General features: G+C 37.4%; 1 protein-coding gene across 4 annotated transcripts in view; it reads right to left on the bottom strand.

The window, feature by feature from the left end:
• Positions 1-25,976, bottom strand: part of SLAIN1 (SLAIN motif family member 1) — a 66,140-nt gene that overhangs the window by 26,807 nt on the left and 13,357 nt on the right. For all 4 annotated transcript variants that reach the window (XM_009192049.2, XM_003913964.4, XM_009192050.4 and 1 more), the window contains exon 2: positions 18,772-18,911. In XM_009192049.2, coding sequence (XP_009190313.1) covers positions 18,772-18,911 — 140 coding nt within the window. The remainder of the gene's footprint in view (positions 1-18,771; positions 18,912-25,976) is intronic.

Raw genomic sequence — 25,976 nt, 5'->3', positions numbered from 1 at the left:
TGTGTAGTGCTCCAGAATGATTCAGATGCCCAACATTTACAACATCTAGAGTCATTCCTTTATTCAACATTTGGCAACAGATACTAAAAAACTTTAAAGGTCAGTCTCCAGTTACCTAAATATCTTCCACAGATACATACAGTATGTGGCATTTCTCTGCTCCACAGTCATTTCGAGAAGTATGCCTGGCCCCTAGACTCCCACCCGCTTTTTAAAATTCATTTCTCTATTCATTTGAGTAGGCACTAACTATTGTAGCTATAGCATACCAGATGCCCCAGGTGCTGACATGAATAAGATACGGTGACTGTTCTCTCCTTCCCACTCCAATTTCTAAAGACCGGCTACTACAGATGACAGGCAGGTAAGGTGGAATATGATGCCATATTGTAAGTGCAGTAAAAGCACCATGAGGAGTACACTCAGAGCAAAGTAAAGACAATGATTAACTTTCTGGAGGAATCCAAATACTTCAGGAGTCATTATGTTTAATGTGGCCCTTGAAGGTTGAGGAGCTTATCTCACAGGATATGATACCATTCTAAATAGAAGTAATGCATATGAAACCCTGAACACATGAAACAGCACTGTACATTCAGGGGATGGCAAACTTTTGGAATAAGCATAGGGGTATAAGAGAAGAGTTAGGGCTGGAGAGGTTGGCATGTTTGGGTTTTGTACTGTCTTATATCTATATACTTTAATGAATAGTTTACACTTTAATGAACAGTTAGTGTTTTGACTGTGAGAAGGTGAAAGACATAATCAGACTATGTTTTATGATGATGACCTAAGTAGCCATAGAAATGATGAACTAAATGGGCATGGAGACTGACGTCTGGGAGATCAGTTAAGAGGCTTGTAAAATAGACCTGGTGAGACATGACAAGGTCCTGAACAAAAGCACAAGCAGAATATTTGGTGAGAACAGGTTCGATGAGCCACATCTGAGCTAAAGTGCAGCTATCTGGTGACCCAATGAATATAGGGAGTGGGAAAAAAGGAGACCGAAGCTAATGCTATAGTTCTTGAGACACTGATGCCATCACTTAGATGGAGAGCATAAGATAATCATGCTTAGATTGAAAAAAAAAGTGAGTTGAACCCAAGATGGTTATTGGAAATGCCTATGTGCTTGTGTCCAGTATGGAGTTGGAGTTCAGGGAAGAGGGCTGGAGAGAAAAAGAGATTCAGGGTACACCAACAAATAGGTGTCAGATGAAGCATGAATGAAATCACCCAAGGAGAACATACAGAAGGGACTGGAAGAAACAATTTAGAGTAGACAGACGGAGAATGAGTAAAGGAAACCGAAAAAGGTCATTTGGGGAGAATTCAGGAGGCTCAAAGATGCATCGAGTTCCAACCTAAAAAAAAAAAAAAAGACTAATTCAGAAGAGTTTCAACATGGGCGCTAATAGTTAATAGTGGCAACTACTCAGGGAGGGCCTGTAGGATGAGGACTAAAAAGAGCCTACTGGCTACAGCAATCAGACCACTGATGAGAGTAGATTCAGCAGAAGACAAGACATAAGGAAAAATCAGTGTTAGCACGTCAGGCAGATATAAAGTGAGGAAGAAGCCTTTGAAGAGAGATTTGGCTATAAATGTTTTGTTTTGTTTTGTTTTGTTTTTTAAGAGGGGGGTTGTGGCTTGAGGAGTATAAGGTTCAAGGGAGGATGGCTTTTAGGATCAAGGACACCTGGAGAATAGAAACAATAGAGAAGGGTCTAAGGAAAAAGAAAAACACGGAAAAAAGTTCCTGGAGATCAGAGGAATGGGACAGAGATTAGCTAGGGGAACAGCTTTGGAAAGGGAGGGTTCTCACTTCCTCTGAAACAGGGAGGTAAAGCCAGAATACACAGAATGAGGGAGAGGAAGGTGAGTTTAAGGCTTTTTAATCTGTAAGTTACAGGCAATAAATATGCTGAGAAAATTTATTCCAGAGGCTAGAATAAAGAACCTCATGTAGTAAAATGCTGGGATGGCCACCACTGGAAACAAGGAAAATGGTTAACCATGAAAGTGACTGCCTGAGTGAGTCTGAAAAGCATATCTCTGGAACAATTCTAATCTCAACACAAGAGCTGAGATTGAAAACATTAGCATATGCCTGCTCTATCATTCTGTAAACGGTATTTATGTCTTACAGGTTCAGGTTTAGAGGGGCTGTGTGAGAGCCATATTGTTCACGTGATGTCAAAATAAACGAATTTACCATAATTAAGAGGAAAAAAACAACCCCAGTGACTGAAGATCATCTTCCACTGGGAATTTTAGAAACCACTGGGAAGGTCCTGAGAAGAAGAGTTAGATGGGGTCTGGAAGGCTGTATCCAAAATCAGAGCACGGCCACAGACTAACAGTGGTCAAACATTTTCTGTAAAGGGATAGCTGATAGTGTTATAGATTTTGCTGGCCATAGGGTTTCTGTCACACCAGCTCAATGCTGACATTATGGTATGAAAGCAGCCACTGAAAACAATGAAAAGGTTTTATAGCAGCATAGCTACACTTAATTTATATACACTGAGAGTTGAATTTAATATTCATGGGTTATGAAATATTCTTGATTTCTTTTCAGCTATTAAAAAGCATAAAAGGCATTTAACATTTTACATTTTAGTTCATAGGCCATACAGGAACAGGCAGAAAACCAGATATGGCCACAGTGTGCCAACCCCTGGGCTAACGTACATTACCAGTTTTATAATGGTCACTCAGAAAAATGTGCAGGGCTGTAACCATAGCATCCGGTGCTGAGACACAGCAGGGATGGCTGACAGGATACCTCTTCACTACAGTTTTCCATAATATACTGTAATAAAGACCAAGAAAAGACTGAAAGGACACTTGCGCAAGAATTCAGATGCCTGAGTTCCAGTCTTTATCCTGCCACATGCTAGTTTTGAAATTTGGAGCAAATCATAACATCTTAAATGTTGCAGTGTTCTCATTTGAAAACAAGTTATGTTCGTAGGAAGAAATAAACAGGCTTTTCGTGGGTACAGGATGAAGGCCTGCAGCAAGCATTCACAAACGATAATACCTTTTTTAATGAAAAGTTATAGCAAGTTGTAGCAAAAGCATTCTACATTCTTACTTATTTATTTAGTTAGTTATTTTTATTTTATTTTGAGATGGAGTCTCATTCTGTTACCCAGGCTGGAGTGCAATGGCATGATCTCAGCTCACTGAAACCTCCGCCTCCCAGGTTCAAGCAATTCTCCTGTCTCAGCCTCCTAAGTAGCTGGGACTAAAGACATGTGCCACCACACCTGGCTGTTTTATGTATTTTTAGCAGAGAGGGGGTTTCACCCTATTGGTCAGGTTGGTCTCAAACTTCTGACCTCAGGGGATCCATCTACCTCAGCCTCCAGAAGTGCTCAGATTACAAGTGTGAGCCATCGCCCGGCCAACATTCTACATTCTGAAAGAAAATGTTCTAGAAGCTAGGTAGGAGAAAAGAGTCTGTAGGAATTTTCTACTTTTCACTTTTCCTAATTCTAAAGAAGTTTAACCTAGTCCTCTCAAAACAATGCGCCAGCTTCTTACACTGTATCTACCTAGATAACTATGGAGACTTAGTCTTCCCTCAGTTGTTACCACCTCAGAAGCAAAACTGAACTGTCTGACCTTCAAGAGCTTGGTCAGGATAGGTCAACAGTTCTTACTTATTTATCTTGACTCTTAAATAATGACGTTCATTACCAGAGTTCTGGAAAATAAGGAAAAAGTAAGTGAGGCAAGGTTAACTGACTTTCAAGCCTTTTGCTTTTTTCTTTCTTTATATAATAGGCATGCAAGCCTCAGTTCCAAGCCAAACAGAGGAATTTAACTTCTAGTCCTTTATAAATACCAGTTACTGAATGGCCTAAGATCCGTGAAGGTACAGGAAACATCAGCTCCTCTAAGTATTTTTTATTCTCCCTTAAGTTGGCAGGAAGTTTTACCCAGAACACAGCATCTGACCCAAACCCATAAACCACCAGGGCAGGAAAATCTCCATTTCCATAAACCATCCTCCCAGGTATAAACTTCTTAGGTGATATTATATCTTTACATACCTTGAGCCTATAGAAATTCTTGGCACACAGATGCACTCAAATGTTTGCACTAAACTTTAACAAAAGAATTCAAAAACCAAGGTGAAGACAGCAATTTACTGGTTCACTCTTATAAACTCTGTCTGCACAGACTGCAATACAAGCTTTCTGGAAAGGCTGTAAGTTCACAGTAGGTAAGTGCTGCTGACTTGGCTCCAACCGGAGCAACCCTTCTGGAGCAGTAACATATGGCTTGCAGCTTATCTGATCCAGTATTTTTTATTGGGTAAACTTGAGTAGCATTAGTTTCTCCACAGTGCTTGACGACCTGATAAACAAGCATATGGGGTCTAGGAAGTCCTACTACTTTAAAGCAGATGTTCACAGTACTCTTTCCCAGACATGCATGAAATACAGAGAATTCAACTGTAATGTATTTTTCAGTGTATTTACATAAGAAGGGTTAAAGAACTACTAAATGCACCTAATTGGTAGTCTTAGGGACTATTCAATCAAAGTCAGTCAGTCATTATACCCAAGTCTCACAGTCTTCAAATTTAGCTAAGAAAAACTTATCAGAAAGTTACTTTGTATCTTTTCCTGCAGTTCCCATTCATTCAAACTATGACAATGAATGTAATGATTTAAAAATCATTAACCATCATATATATGTATGAGTACCTATGATCCCAGGACACTACAGATACTCGATCTTTAAATTTCCAATTGTACTCAAAATGTAACATTTTTAAAACATGATTTATATGCCATCTTTAAGAAATACCCAATGCAAGAGTTCATTAGTTCATATGTAACTAATATCTAGAGTTAATGAAGAAAATCACTTTTGATATTAGGATTAAGCTTTAAAATATATTTAATTCGAAAGTAGCAAAGCAGTTGTACACCCCTGACGATTGGGACGTAAATGTTCCATAAATATTTGTTGAATGAGCAAATTCCACCATGTTGCAAAAGAAGTACTATTGAATAACATTTATTCCACAGAAATCAGAGTTTTATAATTATTCTTGACACTAAGTTTAATAGGTCAAATGTTTCTTAGGTTTTAACAGGAAACATAATCTCAATGGATAAGGCATCTAATCATAATTAAAGGATTAGACCTTATCTACTTCTCAGATCTTAACCCACTGCACAATCGCACATTTAATGCTCTTCCCTCATGACTATTATTGGATCCTTCTGCGGGACTTCTCTAAACAGGACAACAGTCTCAAAGTGGAGCTGAAAAATAAAGGTCAGAAAGGGGAAGTTATCTCAACTACCAACTTGTTTCCACTTAACCAGTGGTCAAAACTGAAGATAAGACAACAGCTTTAAGCACACCAGACCAAAGCCAGTATTATCCAGGACCAGAGTGACCGCTGCAACTTCACAAGTCATCCTCCAACTTCCCATCTGCAATTAATAGGGGAGATTTTTTTTAAAATGTAGTAGTAATTATACTTCAAAGACATGTTTAAAAATTCCCTTTTATAGAAGCCATTTTCTCTTTAGGTCTGTGTGTCTGCTATAGTTTAAGTCAAACTTAAGGACAATAAAAATGGACACAGACTGTGAGAAGAGGGCTTGTGGAAAAGTAATAATTTAATCTGAAAAGAACAAGGAAGAAGAGTGATCTAATAATTTGTCAACGATGAGATGTTGTCAAGCAGATTACAGACAGCTGCTTCTAATTTAGACTACAGCCACAATGCAAGCTGACAACCAGCTAGAATAACTTCCAGGTTCTACACTGCAATCATGAGGTAAGGGAACCAATATGTTACAGAATCTAATTATATGAAGAAATAGGCTAAATAATCTCATGTCTGAAAATAGAGGGCCCTCCCTCTGAAAGGACAGACTCGATTTTTACTAAGAGTCTTCACGCCTATGACTGGGTAAAGTGTGGTGGCAAATCCAAGCCACCACACTTTACCCAGTCAAATCTAAAAGCAGGCTTTTAGAAAGCACTGTTGGTTATTGAATGGAAGAGTGATGAGAAGAGAATTTGAATAATCCTTCCTCCCAGTGTCTCCGAGACTAAAAGACTCTTCATTGAATTACGGCTTATCCCAGTAACAGCAAAGGCCTCTGACCCACTAATCTTAAGAGACGACAGAAAGTAAATAAATGAATTCAGAGTTCTGACCAAGGGAAAACTATCTTTGGCCCTAAAACTAACCCATTCATGATTTTATTAAAATATCTGCACATAAAACAACACTAAAATATACATTAAAGGCCTAAAACAGGAGTCTCTTTTCCTTCCCCACCCAGGCCCACTTTTCACTTTGTTTTTCATACTTCGAATACAATTACATAATTAGTATATAACTTTAAATAGACAACAGACAAACCAATCATCACCTTGTTGGTATCTGATTTCCTACCATGAAATGTTATTTAGTATATATGCACCTTCTCCATATCCATCTCCAGATCTGATAGTTCTATTTTTACATTGTCAAGGTTTATTGGATTTTCATTCTATTTTATAGCTGTGATTGGGATAGCTATAAGGTGATCACTAGATATGACAGGACCAAGGTAAAGAAAGTAATTATTTTGCTCCAGAACACAACCACCAGGTGAAGAACATCACAAGCCTAAGAGTCAATCACTGTCTTATTTCATCTTCATCTTTCTCAGCTTCTCCTAGGTCATCTCCGAGGTCACTGTTTTCTAGATCTCATGCGATCTTTTATACTTGTACTTCTCCCACTGTTAAAATACTGTGCACAAAGGGTAACACTTTCAACCATTTTAAGGCAAAATCCAGACTTTGCATAACCAAAAGTTTCTTTTGCTGCTACACTTATTCGCTTTGGTACAGGATTATAGTTTGAAAATAACTTTCTTCCTTAAAACTTTAAAGATAATATTAATTTTTATCTAGCATCCAATATTACTTATAAAATATCTGAAGTTTGTTACACTATAGATAAACTCCTAATAATGTTCAAACGAAGGAATAGTTTATCTTTAATTCTAGAGAATCTGAAATTCAATAACCAGGAGATCTAGGTGCATGGCTTTTTTTCATCTACCTTAGTTCATCCTGAGGATCTGTCAAAGAAATTTTCTTCTATTATTTACTGATTATTTCCTTTGTTCAGTATGTTCCTGCTTCTAGAACTCCTGTTAAGACATGACAGGTTCTGGGTCTGTCTTCTTCTGTCCCCTCACTTCTCTCATATTTTCCATCTCATTTTGGTAGATTCCTTTGGCCAACTTTCAGAGAAGCAGCTTGGTTCTTAGCCCTGTCCATTCTTCCTTTAGCACTTCTAAGAAATTAAAAATGACCAAAAAAAGTATGATTTAATTGCTTGTTTTCCCTGCAACTATCCTTTTACTGATCTAACTTCATTTATCTGAAAATGCCATAAAAATAGAGGACAAGACTGAGCATGCATATGCATGCACATTTATACAAGTACAGGACACACCCAATGACAGCAAATCCGCATTTTAAAAGACTAGTACATTTAAACACACTGTTCCTTGAAATACAACCTTACAACTATGACAGCAGAAAAAAATTAAACTCACAAACTGAAAAGAGCTCCAAAACTCAAATATATGAAAGTTATTACTATATAAAAATTTAAAGCTCCCAAATATTATAAATAACTGAGAATATCAACAAATCAAACCCTTATGTTTCCAAAGTAAATTAAGTGTCACAAGAACTTGGCCACATTTTCAACTACCATTTCTCACATGTAGTCACACAAGAAATTTGGGATATTAATGAAAAAAATGCTAAAGCCTAAACCTACCCATGTTCCAAAGAATTTCTAAAACCACTATTTCACTCTCCACAGTTCACCAGATTTCCAAAAAAGGCTCTGCCTTCTGAGACAATTCAGGTAATATCCCGTAGCTTACCTGTTCGGTTATGTCACTCCTTTAATAAAAATTATTCAAAGGTTTTTCAACCATTTTAAGATAAAATACAGAATCCTTAACTGCCCTGAAGACGCTGCACACATGTCTAGTTTCTAGTTTCATTTAGAGTCATTTCCCTCCATTACACCCCCACCACAACAGCCTGCCATTTCCTCACATCATGTCCCATTGCAGGGCCTTTCCACATGCTATTGCTATCCTTCCTCCCCAGTGTCTCCGAGAGTAAAAGACTCTTTTTTAAGTTATGGCTTATCCCAGTGACAGAAAAGGCCTGGGACACACTTCCTCACCCCCTCCTCCCGCTGGATGGATGAACAGATGGACACACGGAGACAGACAGACAGACACACACACATACACACACACAAGAGTTACTGGCTTAACTCCCACTGACTCTCACGTCCCAGCTGATGCCTCACGTCTTTGGGAAATCATTTTCTGACCATACTCCTGGGTTAGGCTGCCATTTGCATTATTATGCTTCTTTTATGGGACAGGAAGAACAAAGAGCTGCTATCTGTGTCATCTGTTTTTCGCACCAGAATGCATGTTCCCAAGGCCAGGCACTGAGCTCATCTTGCTTGAAACTGCACCCTGTATTTAGCACTACGACTGTACCTAGTAAGTACTCAACATATTTCATGTATTGTAATCATCTGATCAAGCCCCAGTGTTTCAGAAAAAAAGAGTCTAGAAAGTCTTGCTTTAAACCCAACTATTCTGTAGAGGTCCCAAGAAACAGGTACCAACACCTACCAAAAAAAAAAAAAAAAAAAACAAACGAATTTCACTACCATAGAGTCAAATTTAATCAACCATCACAGTAGTATGAAAGCAGCAGACAACTACCTTGGGAGAATCTCCATTGTTTTATTTTTTCCTTGGTGAAGATAGGTAACAAAATAGCATGTCAATAATAAATTCACCAGAACAACCACTATTGTTTATTTTGATAAACACTTTTCGAATCATGGTGGAAATACAAAGTAAAGCCAAAGAAAAAAACCACATGGAAACACAAGTACAAATTAGCAAAAGAAAATGGGATTATTTAAGGAAATCTGGCAAACACATATCAGGTTATAGGGTATAATGGACTGACCCTGCAAATTTCACAGAAGCACAATCCCTGATTATCTGTTACTGTACTAAATCATTGCCAATACCGAAGTAAATGCATTGGGGCTATTCTGAACATAAGAGCAAAGCAACATAAAGATGTAATGAAATCCCACAGCTATGATAATGCATTTTCCATTTTCGGCACACAGGAATGACAGCACACATATCAGGAGACCCTGTCTCTGCACAAAAATTCATACATGATTCCAGATTGTTTTTCCAGTGAGAAAAGAAATTCTTTACAAAGCTTACCCAACATGAACCCTACAGACTAAGTTTTAATTTTGTGTTCCAAGTTTGACAGAGCATCTCGAGACTAGAAATATGAGCTGGTGGAGATAACATCTTGGGCCAAGCAAGGAGAGACTGGACAGATTCCAGAACACAGACATTTGATAAGCTCACTTCAATCTGTGTGGATTTTAACAAAAGAAAGGGTCACTTGCAGAACTGTGGATTAGTCTACAACTTTCTTCTTCATCGGCTAAATTTGGACATTAACACTCCTTTATAACAACTAAAATAAGATTGGGAACTGGTACCATATGAAGATAAAAGAAAAACTCAATGAATGGGGTAATTTCTATTCACATTTCCTTAGTATACAATCCCAGAGGAAATGACAGATGGTCATAGCGAAACATGAGCCAAGGATAGTAATTATGCAGGCCTCCACTATCTGTGAAAAGTACACCTACTCTGCTCAAATGTGACCTGTCCTGATTCAATAGTTACAGACATTCAAGTACGTTAAGCCAAGATAAGCTTTTATTAACTGGCCCCAAATTAACTAAGCCACATATTGGGCATTTCAAATTACTTAGATTAGCTTTTGATCATTATTTGGTTATTTAACATCCCAGCCTCATGAATGAACTTACCAAAGACCCTAGATTAGCCTTATTTCAATTTAGGATATCAAGTGAGCTAATCCTATCCATGAAAGTTCTATGCAGTTTTGTTATTTTTATTCTAAAGGGGTTGAGGGGGGGTAGAAAGATGGGCAAGTTCGAAATGGAATACATACAGATCTAATAAAAAATAAAATAAAAACAACCAACTAAAGAGATTGTCTTGGATTTTCTATGATTGTTGAATAAACTACACTTACAAAACTTCTCAGTGTAAGATCCCTAACAAATACCTTTATTTGTAGGTATAGAAAACAGATACCCACCCTCTGCCAAAAAAAATACTTAGTTTTCTATGAAATATAAGTAGCCAGGCAAAGAGGATTCCCTGTATTTTAGGTTCAATTTCTAAATGAAAATCTGTACATTAGGAATGTTTCTGTATATCTATGTAGTACTCCACATTTCTGAAGTAATTTCTCATTCAATATTTCCAGAAATCTTTCTAAAATAGCCCTGTGAAATCTGCTAAATGTCCCCACTTACTAGGCAAGGCCCTAGAAATAAGGGCCACCCTCTCAATCACAGTGGAGCAAGGATGAGGCATAACTATTAAGGTGAAAACTTCCGCCATATTCACTCCTTCAACAATTAGCACGCAACACCTACCGTGCGACGGGAGTTATTCCAGGCACAGAAAGGGTCACAGCAATGAACAAAACAGACTGAAACCCCCACGCTCAGAACTAACACTTTAATGAACACCACTCTGTTTTGGTTTTTTCAGGGTTTTTTTGGCTTGGCTAGTAGGATGCCATTTATAACACCAAATGTTCAATGAAAATTTCTGGTTTGGTTTGTTTTGTTTTGGCCAACTTAAAAAATTTAAACATACTCAAATTAGTCAATTACAAAAAAAAAAAAAAATTCAGTATTTAAAACATGTTAAAAAATGTATTAAGCACTGGTGATTCAAAAAACAATTTTAGGTACAGACCTCCATCTTCAGATGCTTAATCTATTTTGAAAAAGGCACATACATTAACAACTAAATAAAAAGTTCACAAAACAGGGTGCCTCGAAATGGAAAGCAAACATCGTTAGGACCATCTTCAAAAGAGGAAAACCAGCCAAGATACTGAGCTTTGTTGGAGACTGCATACTCAAATAAGTGGCCAGGGTTTTGGGGGGAAAAAAAGAGAGATTATTCTGTTTTAGACTTTATTAGTTAACTTTATACTAGCAGACTGCAGATTTAGAGATGCCAGGAGATTTAACTTCTAGCAATGTTATTTCACTTTTAACATTACTTTCTGTAGATTATCCAAAAAAGCCATTTACACTATTCAAATACAAGGGGGAGAGACCTAATATTTGAGCCATTATCTAATCTAATTTACAAATATCTATTTCCTTATAACAACACTACAAAATAAATACAAATGTAAAAGAGGCTGAGAAAACTTAAGTAACTTGACTGTGCTGACTACATGATACATAAGACTTTATAAATTGTAAAATTTGAGTATTAAAAGATCAGCTTGGAAAAGAGGATAATAAGTTTTGCAATTTATAATAAAAAGTTTCTTACGGCCAAGCACAGTGGCTCATGCCTATAATCCCAGCACAGAGAGGCCAAGGTGGGCAGATTGCTTGAGCCCAGGAATTCAATACCAGCCTGGGCAACATGGCAAAATCCCGACCCTACAAAAAATCTGCCAGGTATGGTGGCACACATCTGCAGTCCCAGGTACTTAGGAAGTTAAGATGGAAGGGTCACCTGAGCCCAGGGAGGTCAAGGCTGCAGTGAGCCGTGATTGCGCCACTGCACTCCAGCCTAGGCAAGAGTAAAACCCTGTCTCAAAAAAAAAAAAAAGTTTCTTATATCCAAGTCAATTAATATTCCCTATAAGAATTAGGGGCATTAGATACATATTAGTCATATGTAGTAATATACTATATACACTAAAAATAATTATCTTATTGTATCTTTTAAAAAATATTTAACAATTTGCAAAACTGTGGATGTGAAGACAACGTTTTTTTTGTTTGTTTGTTTGTTTGTTTGTTTTTTTGAGACAGAGTCTCGCTCTGTCGCCCAGGCTGGAGTGCAGTGGCCGGATCTCAGCTCACTGCAAGCCTGCAAACTCTGCCTCCCAGGTTGACACCATTCTCCTGCCTCAGCCTCCCGTGTAGCTGAGACTATAGGCGCCCGCCACCTCGCCCGGCTAGTTTCTTGTATTTTTTAGTAGAGACGGGGTTTCACCGAGTTAGCCAGGATGGTCTCGATCTCCTGACCTCGTCATCCGCCTGTCTCGGCCTCCCAAAGTGCTGGGATTACCGGCATGAGCCACCGCGCCCGGCCGACAACGTATTTTTTAGCAGTATTTTGAAAACAGTGATAATGCAGGTGCTGTCTTCCTACAAAATTAAATCTTATAAAAATCCCTTTCCTTCATTTTCTTCAGAAAAAAACTTTCTGCAGAAGGGCAGAATTCTAATAAGCTTGTTCTCACAACCTCAAGACAAGGTTTAACTATGTCCCATAACTTAGCAAGTTTTGTTATCTAGATCCAGGGTCAAAAGTTATCAGATACATCATGAAAGCTTTTTGAGGACTCTATGAAATCACAAAGGTAGGCAGCAAGAAGAGAAATAGGCCTGGGACCTGCAAGAAGTTACAATCCAGATGAGCTCATTAGCAATTGTGCAGTTAGAGACAATCTTGGGAAAAATGCAGCCAGATGGACCTACAGAAACCAACCTTGACAAACCCTTACTCAGATGGCTTCTTGGGGATGCTTACTCCATAAACAAGGAGGGACGGCTAACTTGCCACCGTGGCTAACTTGCAGCCAAGAAAACAGCCTGGGCTAATGGCCTAGGGTAAAGAGGAAATAAGGTAGAAGAGGGTTTAAGACCAGCTCCACCCACCAGAAACATTCTGGCTCCTCTCAGCTATGCCCCTCTCCACATTTCCTAGAAGGGAATTAATCTTTACTTTTTGAAGAATTTTCTTTTCAAAACATGAAGGTCAAAAAAGAGGAACCAAGTTTCAAAAATATTTGCTCAAATATTACATAAGCAGCATCTCATCTGAAGCTCCAGGCTCACATTAAGGAACTTCTACCTATCTGTCAATGAAAGAGTTAAGAGTATGAGACAAAAGCACAACGCAGAGAGGAAGAGGATAAAAAGGAGAGGGTAGTTGTATCCTTTGTTTACCTCTCATCACTCCTACTCATGGTTGTGAATTTCTTAGTGAAGTGTCTTTAATTTCTGTGTGTATAGAGGGAGATGTATAACTCCTAAGGACTTCAATTAATCACCTTGGAACAAAATGTGTAAGATAAATAGAAACTGATTGTTTTAAAGTAAACATGCCTGTGAATGGGAAAGCAATACTGCAAGCTGATACTTCAGCTAATGCTAGTCTACGCCCTGAATGTAAGAGGTGGCTAATAAGGAAATGTTGCAAGGACCCCAACCCATTTTAATTATTCAAAACCAAAACTGAAACAGAAGTAATAGTGACATTGGGTTCAAAAAAAAAATTAAAGCATTCATTTACTTTAGCAACAGCATCTACTTTGTGTCAGGTACCCTTCTATGAGTTAGAGAACTGGTGCTCAACAACACAAAGTCCATTCCCTTGGGCAATTTATATTCAAATGAAAAGAAACAACCCTAGTCCCAAAGAAAACACTCAGTAATATCTGTTACTCAAAAGTGCTGACTGCCCAAGGGAGAAATTAAGTCTAAACAAAAAGAAAAATGCTTTATTAGAGAATTATTGAAACTTCAAAAATATAGAAAGCTTGTATTATTCCAATTAAATCTTTATACTATGTTATGAATAAAGTGTGGGTCAAAACCATAATTTTTGGTATATGTCAATTAACCATCATTGACAAAGGACCCCCTTAGTTGGAAGCCAGTAAGTCTTCCTCAATATGGGGGATTAACTATGAATTCCTCCCTATTCTCTTATAAAACCACACTACAGTAAGAGTTAAACTCAAACTGTGTAAGCCCATAGGAAGACTGAATGGGACAGGAGACAATTATCACACTGGGGATGGTCACAACATCTTAGAAATGAACAGCGGAAACAGACTTGGGTTTTGACATCCACCACTCTATGGCCTTACAGCAAAAGGAAACTAATAAGGACCTGGCAAGGTTCTGGAATCACAGGTGCAAAGTACCACAGTGGATAGGAGTTCTGTGGTGAAGTGAAAAAAACCAGATAACTGAAAATCTGTAGGAAAGCACTAAAACCCTCCAGCTCCCCACCCTGCCTGCTCAGGCAACTGCTCCTCTCCTACTTTTATCAAAGACAGGCTTCATTACCTGAATAAACTGAAACAGAAAGCCACTAGATTTAAGGATACAAACACAAATAAAAGTACCTTACAGATCTGGAGGACTAAGTGAAAATCTGAATACTAGAAGGTGAGCTTAATGAGGGCAGAGACTTAATATCTGTGCTGTTCACTGATGCATCTCCGTCACCTACAATGGTACCTGGTACATAGAAGTCACTCAATATGCAGCAGAAGAGTTTAGAAGTTGTGTGTTTTTTTTTTTTTTTTTAATCTCCAAGAAAGTAGAGCAACAACAACCACAACAAGATCAAGAATAGAAAGCGAGAGAGAAAAATATAAAATTTGAACATCAATCCAGGCAACTCTGATCCACAGGAGTATCTAGAAAGAATAGAGAAAACAAGGGCGGAGGGGTATGAATACAAAGAAATAATGCAAGAAATTTTGCAGAACTAAAGTTTCTAGCACACACAAAATAAACAAAATTTCAGAATACCAAGAATAAAAGACAATATTCTAAAATATTCATGTTATTTTAGGTAGAAAGGTCACAAATAGAATCAGAAATGAGAACGGTGCCGGACTTCAAAAGCAACCCCGAAGCTAAAATATAATGGAATAATGCCTTCTAAACTCTGTGGGAAATGGTTTTTAACCTAGAATTCTATACCTAGCCCAAAGAACAATTCTGCATAAGGGTGAAAGTAGGAATAAAGACATTTTCAAACACAGGAGGTTCTCAGAATTTACCTCCCACATATCCTTTTTCCCTCTACTCTCCCAAAAAAGCAAATGCAGAAATATTCCTTTCTTTTAATGGAATAGAAAGGAAAGTATTTGTATCTCAGAAGCAGGTAATATAGCACTGAAGAGGGGCCAGAGGAATTCCCAGAATAAGGAAAATAAAGTCCCACCATGATGGCTCTTCAGAGGCTAAACACGACTAGTTCTAATTAGAGTAAGAGAACAGGGCGCTGCCTGAAGGAACAGTAACAAAACAAAATTCTTGGATTTATGTGTCTCATACTGCGGATGGTTCATGAGGAGAATTTGGGGATAAATTAATGACAAGGACCTTGTCTTATAAATTATAACAGCAACAACAACAACACCACTAAGCATCTTTTTCCAATGAATACTTAAAAAAAATGTTAGATGGGCTGGGCACAGTGGCTCACGCTTGTAATCTCAGCAATTTGGGAGGCCGAGGTGGGTGGATTACCTGAGATCAGGCATTCAAGACCAGCCTGGCCAACATGGTGAAATCACATCTCTATTAAAAATACAAAAATTAGCCAGGCATGGTTGTGTGTACCTGTAATCCCAGCTACTCAGGAGGTTGAGGCCGAGAACCCCTTGAACCCAGGAGGCAGATGTTGCAGTGTGCTGAAATTGCGCCACTGCATTCCAGCCTGAGCACAGAGCAAGAATCTGTCTCAAAAACAAAAAAGTTAGATGGAAAAAGAAATGATAAAATATTGCATGGCTTGAATATAACTTTCTATCATAATAAATACTGACGTCCCCTAAAGTTGGTAAAAGGTAACATAAAAAGGACATACAGAGAAAAAATATAGGAGTGAGGTGTAAAAGAATGAAATCTTCACCATCCAAAGTCAAAAGCCAATGGATAATGTTTAAAATGAAAAATTCAAAGCAATAGCCATATAAACATGGAATTTAAAAAGAGAAGTAAACAGTAAAACCAAATCAAAGAGCTTTTCTTAAGTGCATCCGGGAAATAAAAGGGGCATGAGAGATTAGGGCAGCAATTTGATATTTGTCTTATAACAGTTGTAAGACTATTTTTTAAAGTATATACATATTTTATAAAATACAAGTTGAATTTTTTAAAAAAGAGAATTTTCTCCAGTAAACAACCTAATTGGTTACTTCTTATCTCAACAGGATTGTGGATTATGGATCTCTGGAATAAAAACATTTAGTCTCACAGCAAAAGAAGTTTTGAGTTTATATACAAATTAAGTAAAAGACTAATTTTGATTTTGAAAAAGTCGTTCTCTAAACTTTTACAGGACGTTTAAATAAATTACATCATGAACAAAACTGCAGTATGCCAGTTCACATCCTCATGACCTCACGATTCTGCCTGAGCTCCACATCAATGAAAGGAAAATCGGATAATGAAGCACTTAGTCTAATATCTTAATAGCAACCACCGATTAGGATTATTTTTACTTTTTAAAAGTTTCTCTTCTATTTTTAGAAAAAAAAAATCTAACCTTATATGTAAATCTATCTAGTGTGCAAATGACGTAAGGCCGGGGTGGGTAAGGCCGAAGGTACCCCAAATCCAGCCCACTCCTGCTTTTGTAATAATTCACCAGCTAAGAAAGGTTTTTATATTTTTTTAATAATTGGGAAAAATATATACATTTTGTGACATGTGAAAAACCACACAAAATTCAAATGTCAGTGCTTGTAAGTAAAGTTATATTGGAACACATCTTCATTCATTAATTTCTGCATTGATCATTGTTTTCTGGGCATGGCTAAGTTGAACAGTCATGACAGAGATTATGTAGCTCACAAAATCTAAAATATTAACTGTCTTCTTTCAAAAAACGTTTGTTGACCCCTGACATAAAGGACTGTAATTCTGAATTCATTTTGAATTTTACTTCAAATTATTGAGCCAAATTCTTATATTAAAATATAGATATAAGTCACTGAGTCAAGGATTAAGTAAGGAGACTTAGGAATGGTCTTTATAACCCTTCAAAGAGTTAAGTACAAAGAGATTTAATGGTTTGTGTATTATCTGTTCTCACACTGCTATAAAGATACTACCTGAGACTGGGTAATTTATAAAGAAAGGAGGCTTAATTGATTCCCAGTTCCACATGGCTGGGGAGGCCTCAGGAAAGTTGCAATTATGGTGGAAGGTAAAGGGGAAGCAAGGCACGTCCTTATATGGTGGCAGGAGAGGGAGAAAGTGCAAGAGTGAGGAAGTGCCACACTTAATACCATCAGCTGTCATGAGAACTCCCTATCTCGAGAACAGCATGGGGGAAAGTGCCCCCATGATCCAGTCACCTTCCACCAGGTGCCTCCCTCTATATGTAAGGATTACAAATGGAGATGAGATTTGGCTGGGAACACACAGCCAAACCGTATCCGTTTTCTTAGAGTCACTGAGGTAAATGGGAACAGAATGAATACTAGAGCCCCCAACTCTGAGATGGCTGCTCTGTTAGATAAGCATCTATCACCACAGTTTTAACCCTAACATGCCTTTGTCCCTACACTGCTCTTCAACTTTCCATTATTAAGCCACCCGTTTCATTTTAGTTAAAATGTTAATAAGATACACTATTTCATCCCACCTTCCAAGTATTTAAAGCAGATTTCTGTTGATATTTACTTATGACCATGCCAATACGGCAGTACAGAATACTAGTTCAGTATGGAGTCTCTGGTGTCAGAGAGACCCTGGCTTTGACTCCGTCCCCGAGTATCATTCTGCCTTGTAACACTGGGAACTTCTCTAAACTGAGTATTTCTCACCTCTAAAGGTGAGTTCAGTTAGACTGAATAAGATGAAGGATGTCAAGAATGTAAAGGTAATGAATGTTACAGAATTAAGAGCTCTAGAAGCATTATCTATTATACTTTTTCTTATGTCCAAATATGTTATTCGTTATCCTCGAAGAGTTTCATGGGCAGTGTACTCAAATATCAGTGTACATGAGAATCACACTGGTGAACTTGTCAATGCAGACTCCCCAACCCTACCCTCAGACAGTATGATTCTTTAATCTGGAGGCTCCGGAATCTGTACTTTCAAGCTCATGTATGATTTGGAGGCAGGTGGTCCATGGAATAGAAACAGTGTCCCCAGAGGATGAAACAGATGCCCAGAGGTTAACAGTCAAGTCAAAAGCCTACATAATTACAGCTTCAAGTAGTTCCCTGCATCAAACAGCAAGGTACCACTCACTCATTTTTGTTGTTTTTCCAACGGCCCTTTTTTAAAATTTAAACTTCTGTTAGGCTCCATAAGTTAATTAATGTTACAGATAATATGAAGATGTCTTAGTTTTTAAAGGTTAGCACTTCCAGTTATACATCCAACTAAATGTTAAAGGCATTCAATCAGGTCAGTACTCAGATCCCCAGGAAACCCTGTTTTCTGCCTTAGAAGCCAGCCACACAACCTTGTTACCGACCCCAGAGCACTGAAAACTGACCATTTTATTGACTGGTATATTTGCAAACAGAAAAAATAAAATAAAATAAAATGTGTGTTCCTGCATTGCAGTATAAACCAAAGCAAACTAAAAATATGGCTAAAAACAAGCACAAAACTAAACACATCCTACATTGAGAAAGCTTGATGTGTAATACATGTGAAGCTAATTGCATGCAACAGCTGCACCTCAGGGTAAAAATTTTCAATTGAAATGTTTATTCCAAAACCAGCAACAAAAGTAGCACTGACAGTGACAAGAGTTGGAGAATGTAAATGCACACATTCACAATTACCTTGCTCCAGTCTAAAGCACAGGGAACGTCTTGCTGCTTCCATCTCAGGAGTTGGGTTATCTAGGACATGTCTACACCACTGCAAAGGAGTCAGGGATTTCTCTGATGAGGTGAACGTCTTTGAAGAGCCAACGTATAACCTTAAAAAAAGAAATCTACATTATAGGTATGATATAGGTACACAGAGAGTACCTCTCTCTAGGGAAAGCAACATGTATTTAACAATTTCCATAGAAACACAACTCATATTTGATCACTTCAAAGTATCAGAAATAGTTTTTAACAGGCAAATATCCCCAAATAGAAGATGACACTTCCTGTAGCCTGGTGAGAAGAACTTCCAAAAAAAGGTCTAACAATTTTTCCCCTAACTGTGTGTTTCAGCATCAGAGATCAAGGGCTTTTCTTTTCTTTTCTTTTCTTTTTACTAAACTAGCCCTAAAAAGGCACTATCATGATCTTACTATCTCTATTGACATGTCAAGAAATAAACATTTTCATCTTTCTCTTTCACAACAGAATCTTTGGTAAACTTGGGCTAATGAAGGTAAACATGATGTGACAAACAAGGCAAATCTTGTGTATTTTAAAAAAAATAAGTCTAAACACCCGTAAAAGCCAGTCAATTGATTCTTTGAACCCCTACATAATCACATATTTCTCCTGTCTCAAATCTACACTAACCTTGGTATATGCTTCTTTTTCATTAAAGCCAAACAAAGAGCTTTAAAAGATATGTTTTAGGAAGAGTTCACTTTTAGCACCTACACCATTACACAGTAATGGGTAGTATGCAAAATAACTACCCAGAAGCACTGCAGGTTATAAAAAAGCTTCTCTCATTAATATGCCATATTAATGTAGATTTTAGAATATTTTCAGTGATAGGGCTATATGAAAAGGTTTATCTTGAGGAATAAGTAAGAGTTAACTAAAAAAGGGGGAAAGGTGAATTACCTCCCCGAAACTGCTGGCTCTAATACATGACACCTCACTATTATAAGCTTACATTAATTATAAATCTAAAGTAATCTTCCTTCCAACAAAGCTACCACAATTCTAATATGCACATATTCTTGAAATAACATACTTCATTATTCACACTTTTACTGTTCTAGACAAAACGTTCACCTATTAATTTATCAGTTACCCAAGACAGTTGGGGAATGTACTATTCTTTGGTAAATTATTCTTATAGATAGGGATTGCCAAACGTTTTCTGTAAAGGGCCAGCAAGTAAATATTTCAGGCTTTGTAAGCCACATGATCTCTGTCACAACTACTCAGCGCTGCCATTCCAGTCCAAAGGCATCCTAGACAATATGTAAGCGAATAAACATGGCTGTGTTCCTTTAAAATTGATTTATAGATACTGAAAGTTGAATTTCCCATAGTTTTCCATTCTTTTTATTTTTTTTCCATCATTTAAAAATGTAAAAACGTATCTTACCCACCATACAAAACATGCAACAGCTCTGATTTGCCCTTGGGACAGTTTGCTCACTCCAGTTACAGATGAGGACTCTAAAATATAGATCTCAATGGATTTAATTCTAAGTCCAATATATTATTTTGTTTCCTTAGAGTGTGTTGCACAGTCGTGACTCCATCAAGAGTGTATCAGTTAAAAATTCATATTCTTGGGCCCCACCTCAGTCCTCCTATGGCAAGATTATCACCTACCTATGTAGGTAATAATCCCTTCCACTTCCTAGGAACACACCCTAAACTGTCGGGTACAGGCTACTCCTCCCTGCTCACAAGTATAGGCTAGTCGAGGCCAGTTATTCTCAATGTCTCATGTCTCAAAATTACTCAAACACCTTGTTAAGACAAATTGCTAAACCACATCCCTTAAATTTGATGCATAGGGTCAACGAATCTGAATTTCTAAGAAGTTTCCAGGTAAAGCTAGTATTACTGGTCTGGAGACCACATCTTGAGAGGCACCGGGCTAAGCCAATCACGGTATTTTCATTGTTCCCCTTTGCCTATGACTGGTTTAGGCCCAAGCCCCACATACAATCCTAGCCAAAAGAAACTGAGGGAAAATCATCTGATGGACTTGCGGGCAAGTTTTTCCTCATATTTAAAGGGAGGGGGGAGTGTCACAAAAGACTCAAGTATATGCTTCCTACGGGAAATGCACGTTAAACATGGGCATACAAATAAGTTAAATAGCTAGAAAAGTAATTAAAAATAAAAATAAAAAACTACCCACAAAGAAAAGTCTGGGACCAGAAGACTTTCCTGCTAAACTCTACCAAATATTTAAAGAAAACATCAGTTCTTCACAAACTCTTCCAAAAAAACAGAAGAAGAGGGAATACATCCTAACACATCCTATTAGGGCAGTTTTACCCTGATACCAAAATCAGACACTACAAATTAAGAAACTAACAGCCAGTATCACACATAAACACAGATGTAAAAAGTCTAAATATTTCAGTAAATTGAGTCTAACTTTACCATTAGCATACTTCACCATTAATAAGTGGGGTTTATATCAGAAATAAAAAGTCAGTACAAATTCAAGCATCAATATAACTTACTAGATTAACTAAAATAGAAAAAGTATATAATATCAATAGAAAAAAAAAAAAAGCATTTGACATCCACTCCTGATAAAAATTCTCATCAAATTAGAAACAGAAAGAAACATCCTCAACCTGATTGAAGGCATCTACAAAAACAGCATAGTGAATGGTAAAAGGGTGAACGCTTTGCCTGTGATATCAGAAAACAGACACAGACATTGGCCCTCATTGCTTCTATTTAACACTCTGCTGAAGATCCTAGCCAATGCAATCACGCAATACATTAAAAACATTTACATTGGAAAGAAAGAAGTAAATCTGTCTTTATTCACAGATGACACGATCATCTATGTAAAAAAAATCTGAAGACTCTACAAAAATGATAATAGCATAAGTGAGTTTAGTAGCAAGATTATAAGATACCAGATTGACGTAGGAAAGTCAATCATATACTTATACATATTAACAACAAACAAATTCATATTTTTAAAATTTCACTTTTCATTTACGATAGCATTTTTTTAAAAAACCATAAGATGCTTAAGGATAAATCTGACAAAAGATGCGTAGGACCTGAACACTGAAGACTACAAAACATTCTGAGAATTAAAGAGGACATAACTGGAGAGACATGCCATTTTCCTAAGAAAACTAAATATTAAGATGTCAATTCTCCTTAAATTGGTCCACATAATTTGCAAAATCTCAATCGAAATTCCAGCAGGCATTTTTTGTAGAAATGTAGATGATCTAAAATTCATATGGAAATGCAAAGATCTTAGAATAGCCAAACAAATGTTAAAAAAGAAATGGAGAGCTATACCACTGACTGAAGCTCATGACAGTAATGAAAACAGTTTAGTGTAGCATAAAAATAAACGGATCAGTGGAAAAAAATAGCCCAGAAATAAAACCACACATATATGGAGGATTTTTAGTAAAATACAGTTTAAAGGATAGTCTTTTAAATAAATGGTGCTGGAACAAAATGAGTATCTATATGCGGGAAAAAAAAAAAAAACCTTTGATCCACAGTACAAACAATATCCAAAACTAACTCAAAATAGAGCACAGACAAATGTAAAACTTCAAACTATAACACTTTTATAAGAAACCAAAGGTAAAAGTATTTGTGTCCTTGAGTTGGCAAATGCTTCTTAGATACAATTTATAAGACTGAAAATATGATCCATAAAAGAAAAAAATATCAATTGGACTTTATCAAAACTAAAAACTTTTCTTTTTGAAAGACATTGCTAAAACAATGAGTGATAAACCACAAATTGGGAAAGACATATTTGCAAATCATCTATCTACCAAAGAACTTTTATGCAGAAAACATGAAACTACAAATAGTAAACAACTCAATTTTAAAAATAGACAAAAGGTTCGACTACACATTTCACCAAAGAAGACCTATTAACGGCAAACAGCTATATAAAAAGATGTTCATCATTAGTCATTAGGAAAATAGCTAAAACCACAATGAGATACTACCACATACCTATTAGAATGGCTAAAATGAAAAATACTAGCCATAGCAAGTGTTAAGGAAGATTTGGTGCCACTGAAAACTTCATACACTGGTGATGGCAATGAAAAATGGTGAAACCACTTTGGAAAAGAGTTTGGCAGCTTCTTAAAAGTTAACCTGCACCTACTCTCTGTTCCAGACACTCAAGTTGTAAGTATTTACTCAAGAGAAATGAAAGCATGTTCATATGAAGACTTAAACATAAATGCCCACAGCAGTTTTATTTGTCATAACTAAAAGCAACCCAAGTGCTCATCAAAAGATGACTGGATAAACAAGCCATGGTTACAATGATGAAATCTAACAGCTCCCACAATAAAAATGAACTACTGATTCATGTAATAACACAAATTTCAAAATAACTATCTAGCTTGAAAGAAGCCAGACAAAAACAAATAGAAGAGTACATATTCTGTGACTTTATTGATGTAAAATTATAAAAAATGTACTATGCCTGTAATCCCAGCACTTTTAGAGACCAAGGCGGGCAGATCACAAGGTCAGGAGATCGAGACCATCCTGGCCAACAGGGTGAAATCCCGTCTCTACTAAAAATATGAAAATTAGCTGCACGTGGTGGCATGCACCTGTAATCCCAGCTACTTAGGAGGCTGAGGCAAGAGAACCATTTGAACCCAAGAGGTGGAGGTTGCAGTGAGCCGAGATTACACCACTGAACTCCACTCTGGGTAACTAATCTAAACTGCCAGAAAACAGATCAGGGGTTGCCAGGGTTGGAGGTAGCAAGGATCAGGAGGGAAAGAATAAGGAAAACAAGGGGCCACAGGAAACCTCAATTGTCAAAATCTATTCACTACATGTTAACTGTGGTCATGATTTCCTGGGTATATATACATGTTAAAGTCTATCAAATTGTACATTTTAAGTGCAGTTTACATATTATATTCCAATAAAGCAGTTTTTTAAAAGTCACAAGCTAAAGAATCATTGTTTTGTGGTTTTGTTTTGTTTTGAGACATTGTCTTGCTCTGTCACCCAGGCTGGAGTGCAGTGGGACAAACACACCTCACTGCAACTTTGACCTTCTGAGCTCAAGTAATCCTCCCACTTCAGCCTCCTGAGTTGCTAGGACCACAGGCATGCACCACCACGCCCAGCTATTTTATTTTTTAAGTTTTTTTGTAGAGATGGGGTCTCCCTATGTTGTCCAGGCTGGTCTCAAAATCCTGGGCTCAAGCGATCTTCCTGCCTCAGCCTCTCAAGGTGATGGGATTACAGGCATGAGCCACCATGACCAGCCCTCAGTGTTCTTAAGATGAGAAACTCATAGCTGCCATCTACCATGTATGTAAAAAGCCATGAACACCACAGCCCCGACAGAAATGAGCCACTAGTTAGTCAACTGTGGAGTTTCCCTACCTCAATACTTTTTTCACCAATTTTCCTTTTTTTTTTTTTTTTTGTTATTATACTTTAAGTTCTGGGATATATGTGCAGAACGTGCAGGATTTGTTACATAGGTACACACATGCCATAGTGGTTTGCTGCACCCATCACCTATCATCTGCATTAGGTATTTCTCCTAATGCTATCCCTCCCCTAGCCCCCCACCCCTTGACAGGCCCCGGTGTGTCATGTTCCCCTCCCTGTCCATGTGTTCTCATTGTTCAACTCCCACTCATGAGTGAGAACATGCAGTGTTTGGTTTTCTGTTCCTGTGTTAGTTTGCTGAGAATGATGTTTTCAGCTTCATCCATGTCCCTGCAAAGGACATGAACTCATCCTTTTTTTACGGCTGCATAGTATTCCATGGTGTATATGTGCCACTTTTTCTTTATCCAGTCTATCATTGATGGGCATTTGGGTTGGTTCCAAGTCTTCACTGTTGTGAACAGTGCCACAATAAACGTACATGTGCATGTATATTTATCGTAGAATAATTTATAATCCTTTGGGTACATCCCCAGTAATGGGATTACTGGGTCAAATGGTATTTCTGATTCTAGATCCCTGAGGAATCGCCACACTGTCTTCTACAATGGTTGAGCTAATTTACACTTCCACCAACAGTGTAAAAGCTTTCCTATTTCTCCACATCCTCTCCAACACCTGTTGTTTCCTGACTTTTTAATGATCACCATTCTAACTGGTGTGAGATGGTATCTCCTCGTGGTTTTGATTTGCATTTCTCTAATGACCAGTGATGATGAGCTTTTTTTCATGTTTCTTGGCCACATAAATATCTTCTTTTGAGAAGTGTCTGTTCATATCCTTCGCCCACTTTTTGATGGGGTTGTTTTTTTTCTTGTAAATTGGTTAAAGTTCCTCATAGATTCTGGATATTAGCCCTTTGTCAGGTGGATAGATTGCAAAAATTTTCTCCCATTCAGTAGGCTGCCTAAGCTCTTTAATTAGATCCCATTTATCAATTTTGGGTTTTGCTGCCATTGCTTTTGGTGTTTTACTTATGAAGTCTTTGCCCATGCCTATGTCCTGAATGGTATTGTACAGGTTTTCTTTTAGGCTATTTATGGTTTTAGGTCTTACATTTAAATCTTTAATCCATCTGTAATCCATCTTGAGTTAATTTCTGTATAAGGTGTAAGGAAGGAGTCGTTTCAGTTTTCTGTATATGGTTAGCCAGTTTCCCCAGCACCATTTATTAAATAGGGAATCCTTTCCCCATTACTTGTATTTGTCAGATTTGTCAAAGACCAGATGGTTGTAAATGTGTGGATTGTTTCTGAGGTCTCTGTTCTGTTCCATTGGCCTATATATCTGTTTTGGTACCAGTACCACGCTGTTTTGGTTACTGTAGCCTTGTGGTATAGTTTGAAGTAAGGTGGCATGATGCCTCCAGCTTTGTTATTTTTGCTTAGGATTGTCTGGGCTATATGGGCTCTTTTTTGGTTCTATATGAAATTTAAAGTAGTTTTTTCTAATTCTGTGAAGAAAGTCAATGGTAGCTTGATGGGGATAGCATTTAATCTATACATTACTTTGGGCAGTATGGCCATTTTGATATTGATTCTTCCTATCCATGAGCATGGAATGTTCTTCCATTTGTTTGTGTCCTCTCTGATTTCCTTGAGCAGTGGTTTGCAGTTCTCCTTGAAAAGGTCTTTCACATCTCTTGTATTTCTAGGTATTTTATTCTCTTTGTAGCAATTGTG

The sequence above is a fragment of the Papio anubis genome, chromosome 15 (genome assembly GCF_008728515.1).
Source record: "Papio anubis isolate 15944 chromosome 15, Panubis1.0, whole genome shotgun sequence".
Taxonomy (NCBI): Eukaryota; Metazoa; Chordata; class Mammalia; order Primates; family Cercopithecidae; genus Papio; species Papio anubis.
The sequence above is the reverse complement of the archived record's forward strand: the minus strand, read 5'-3'. Positions and strand labels throughout refer to the sequence as shown.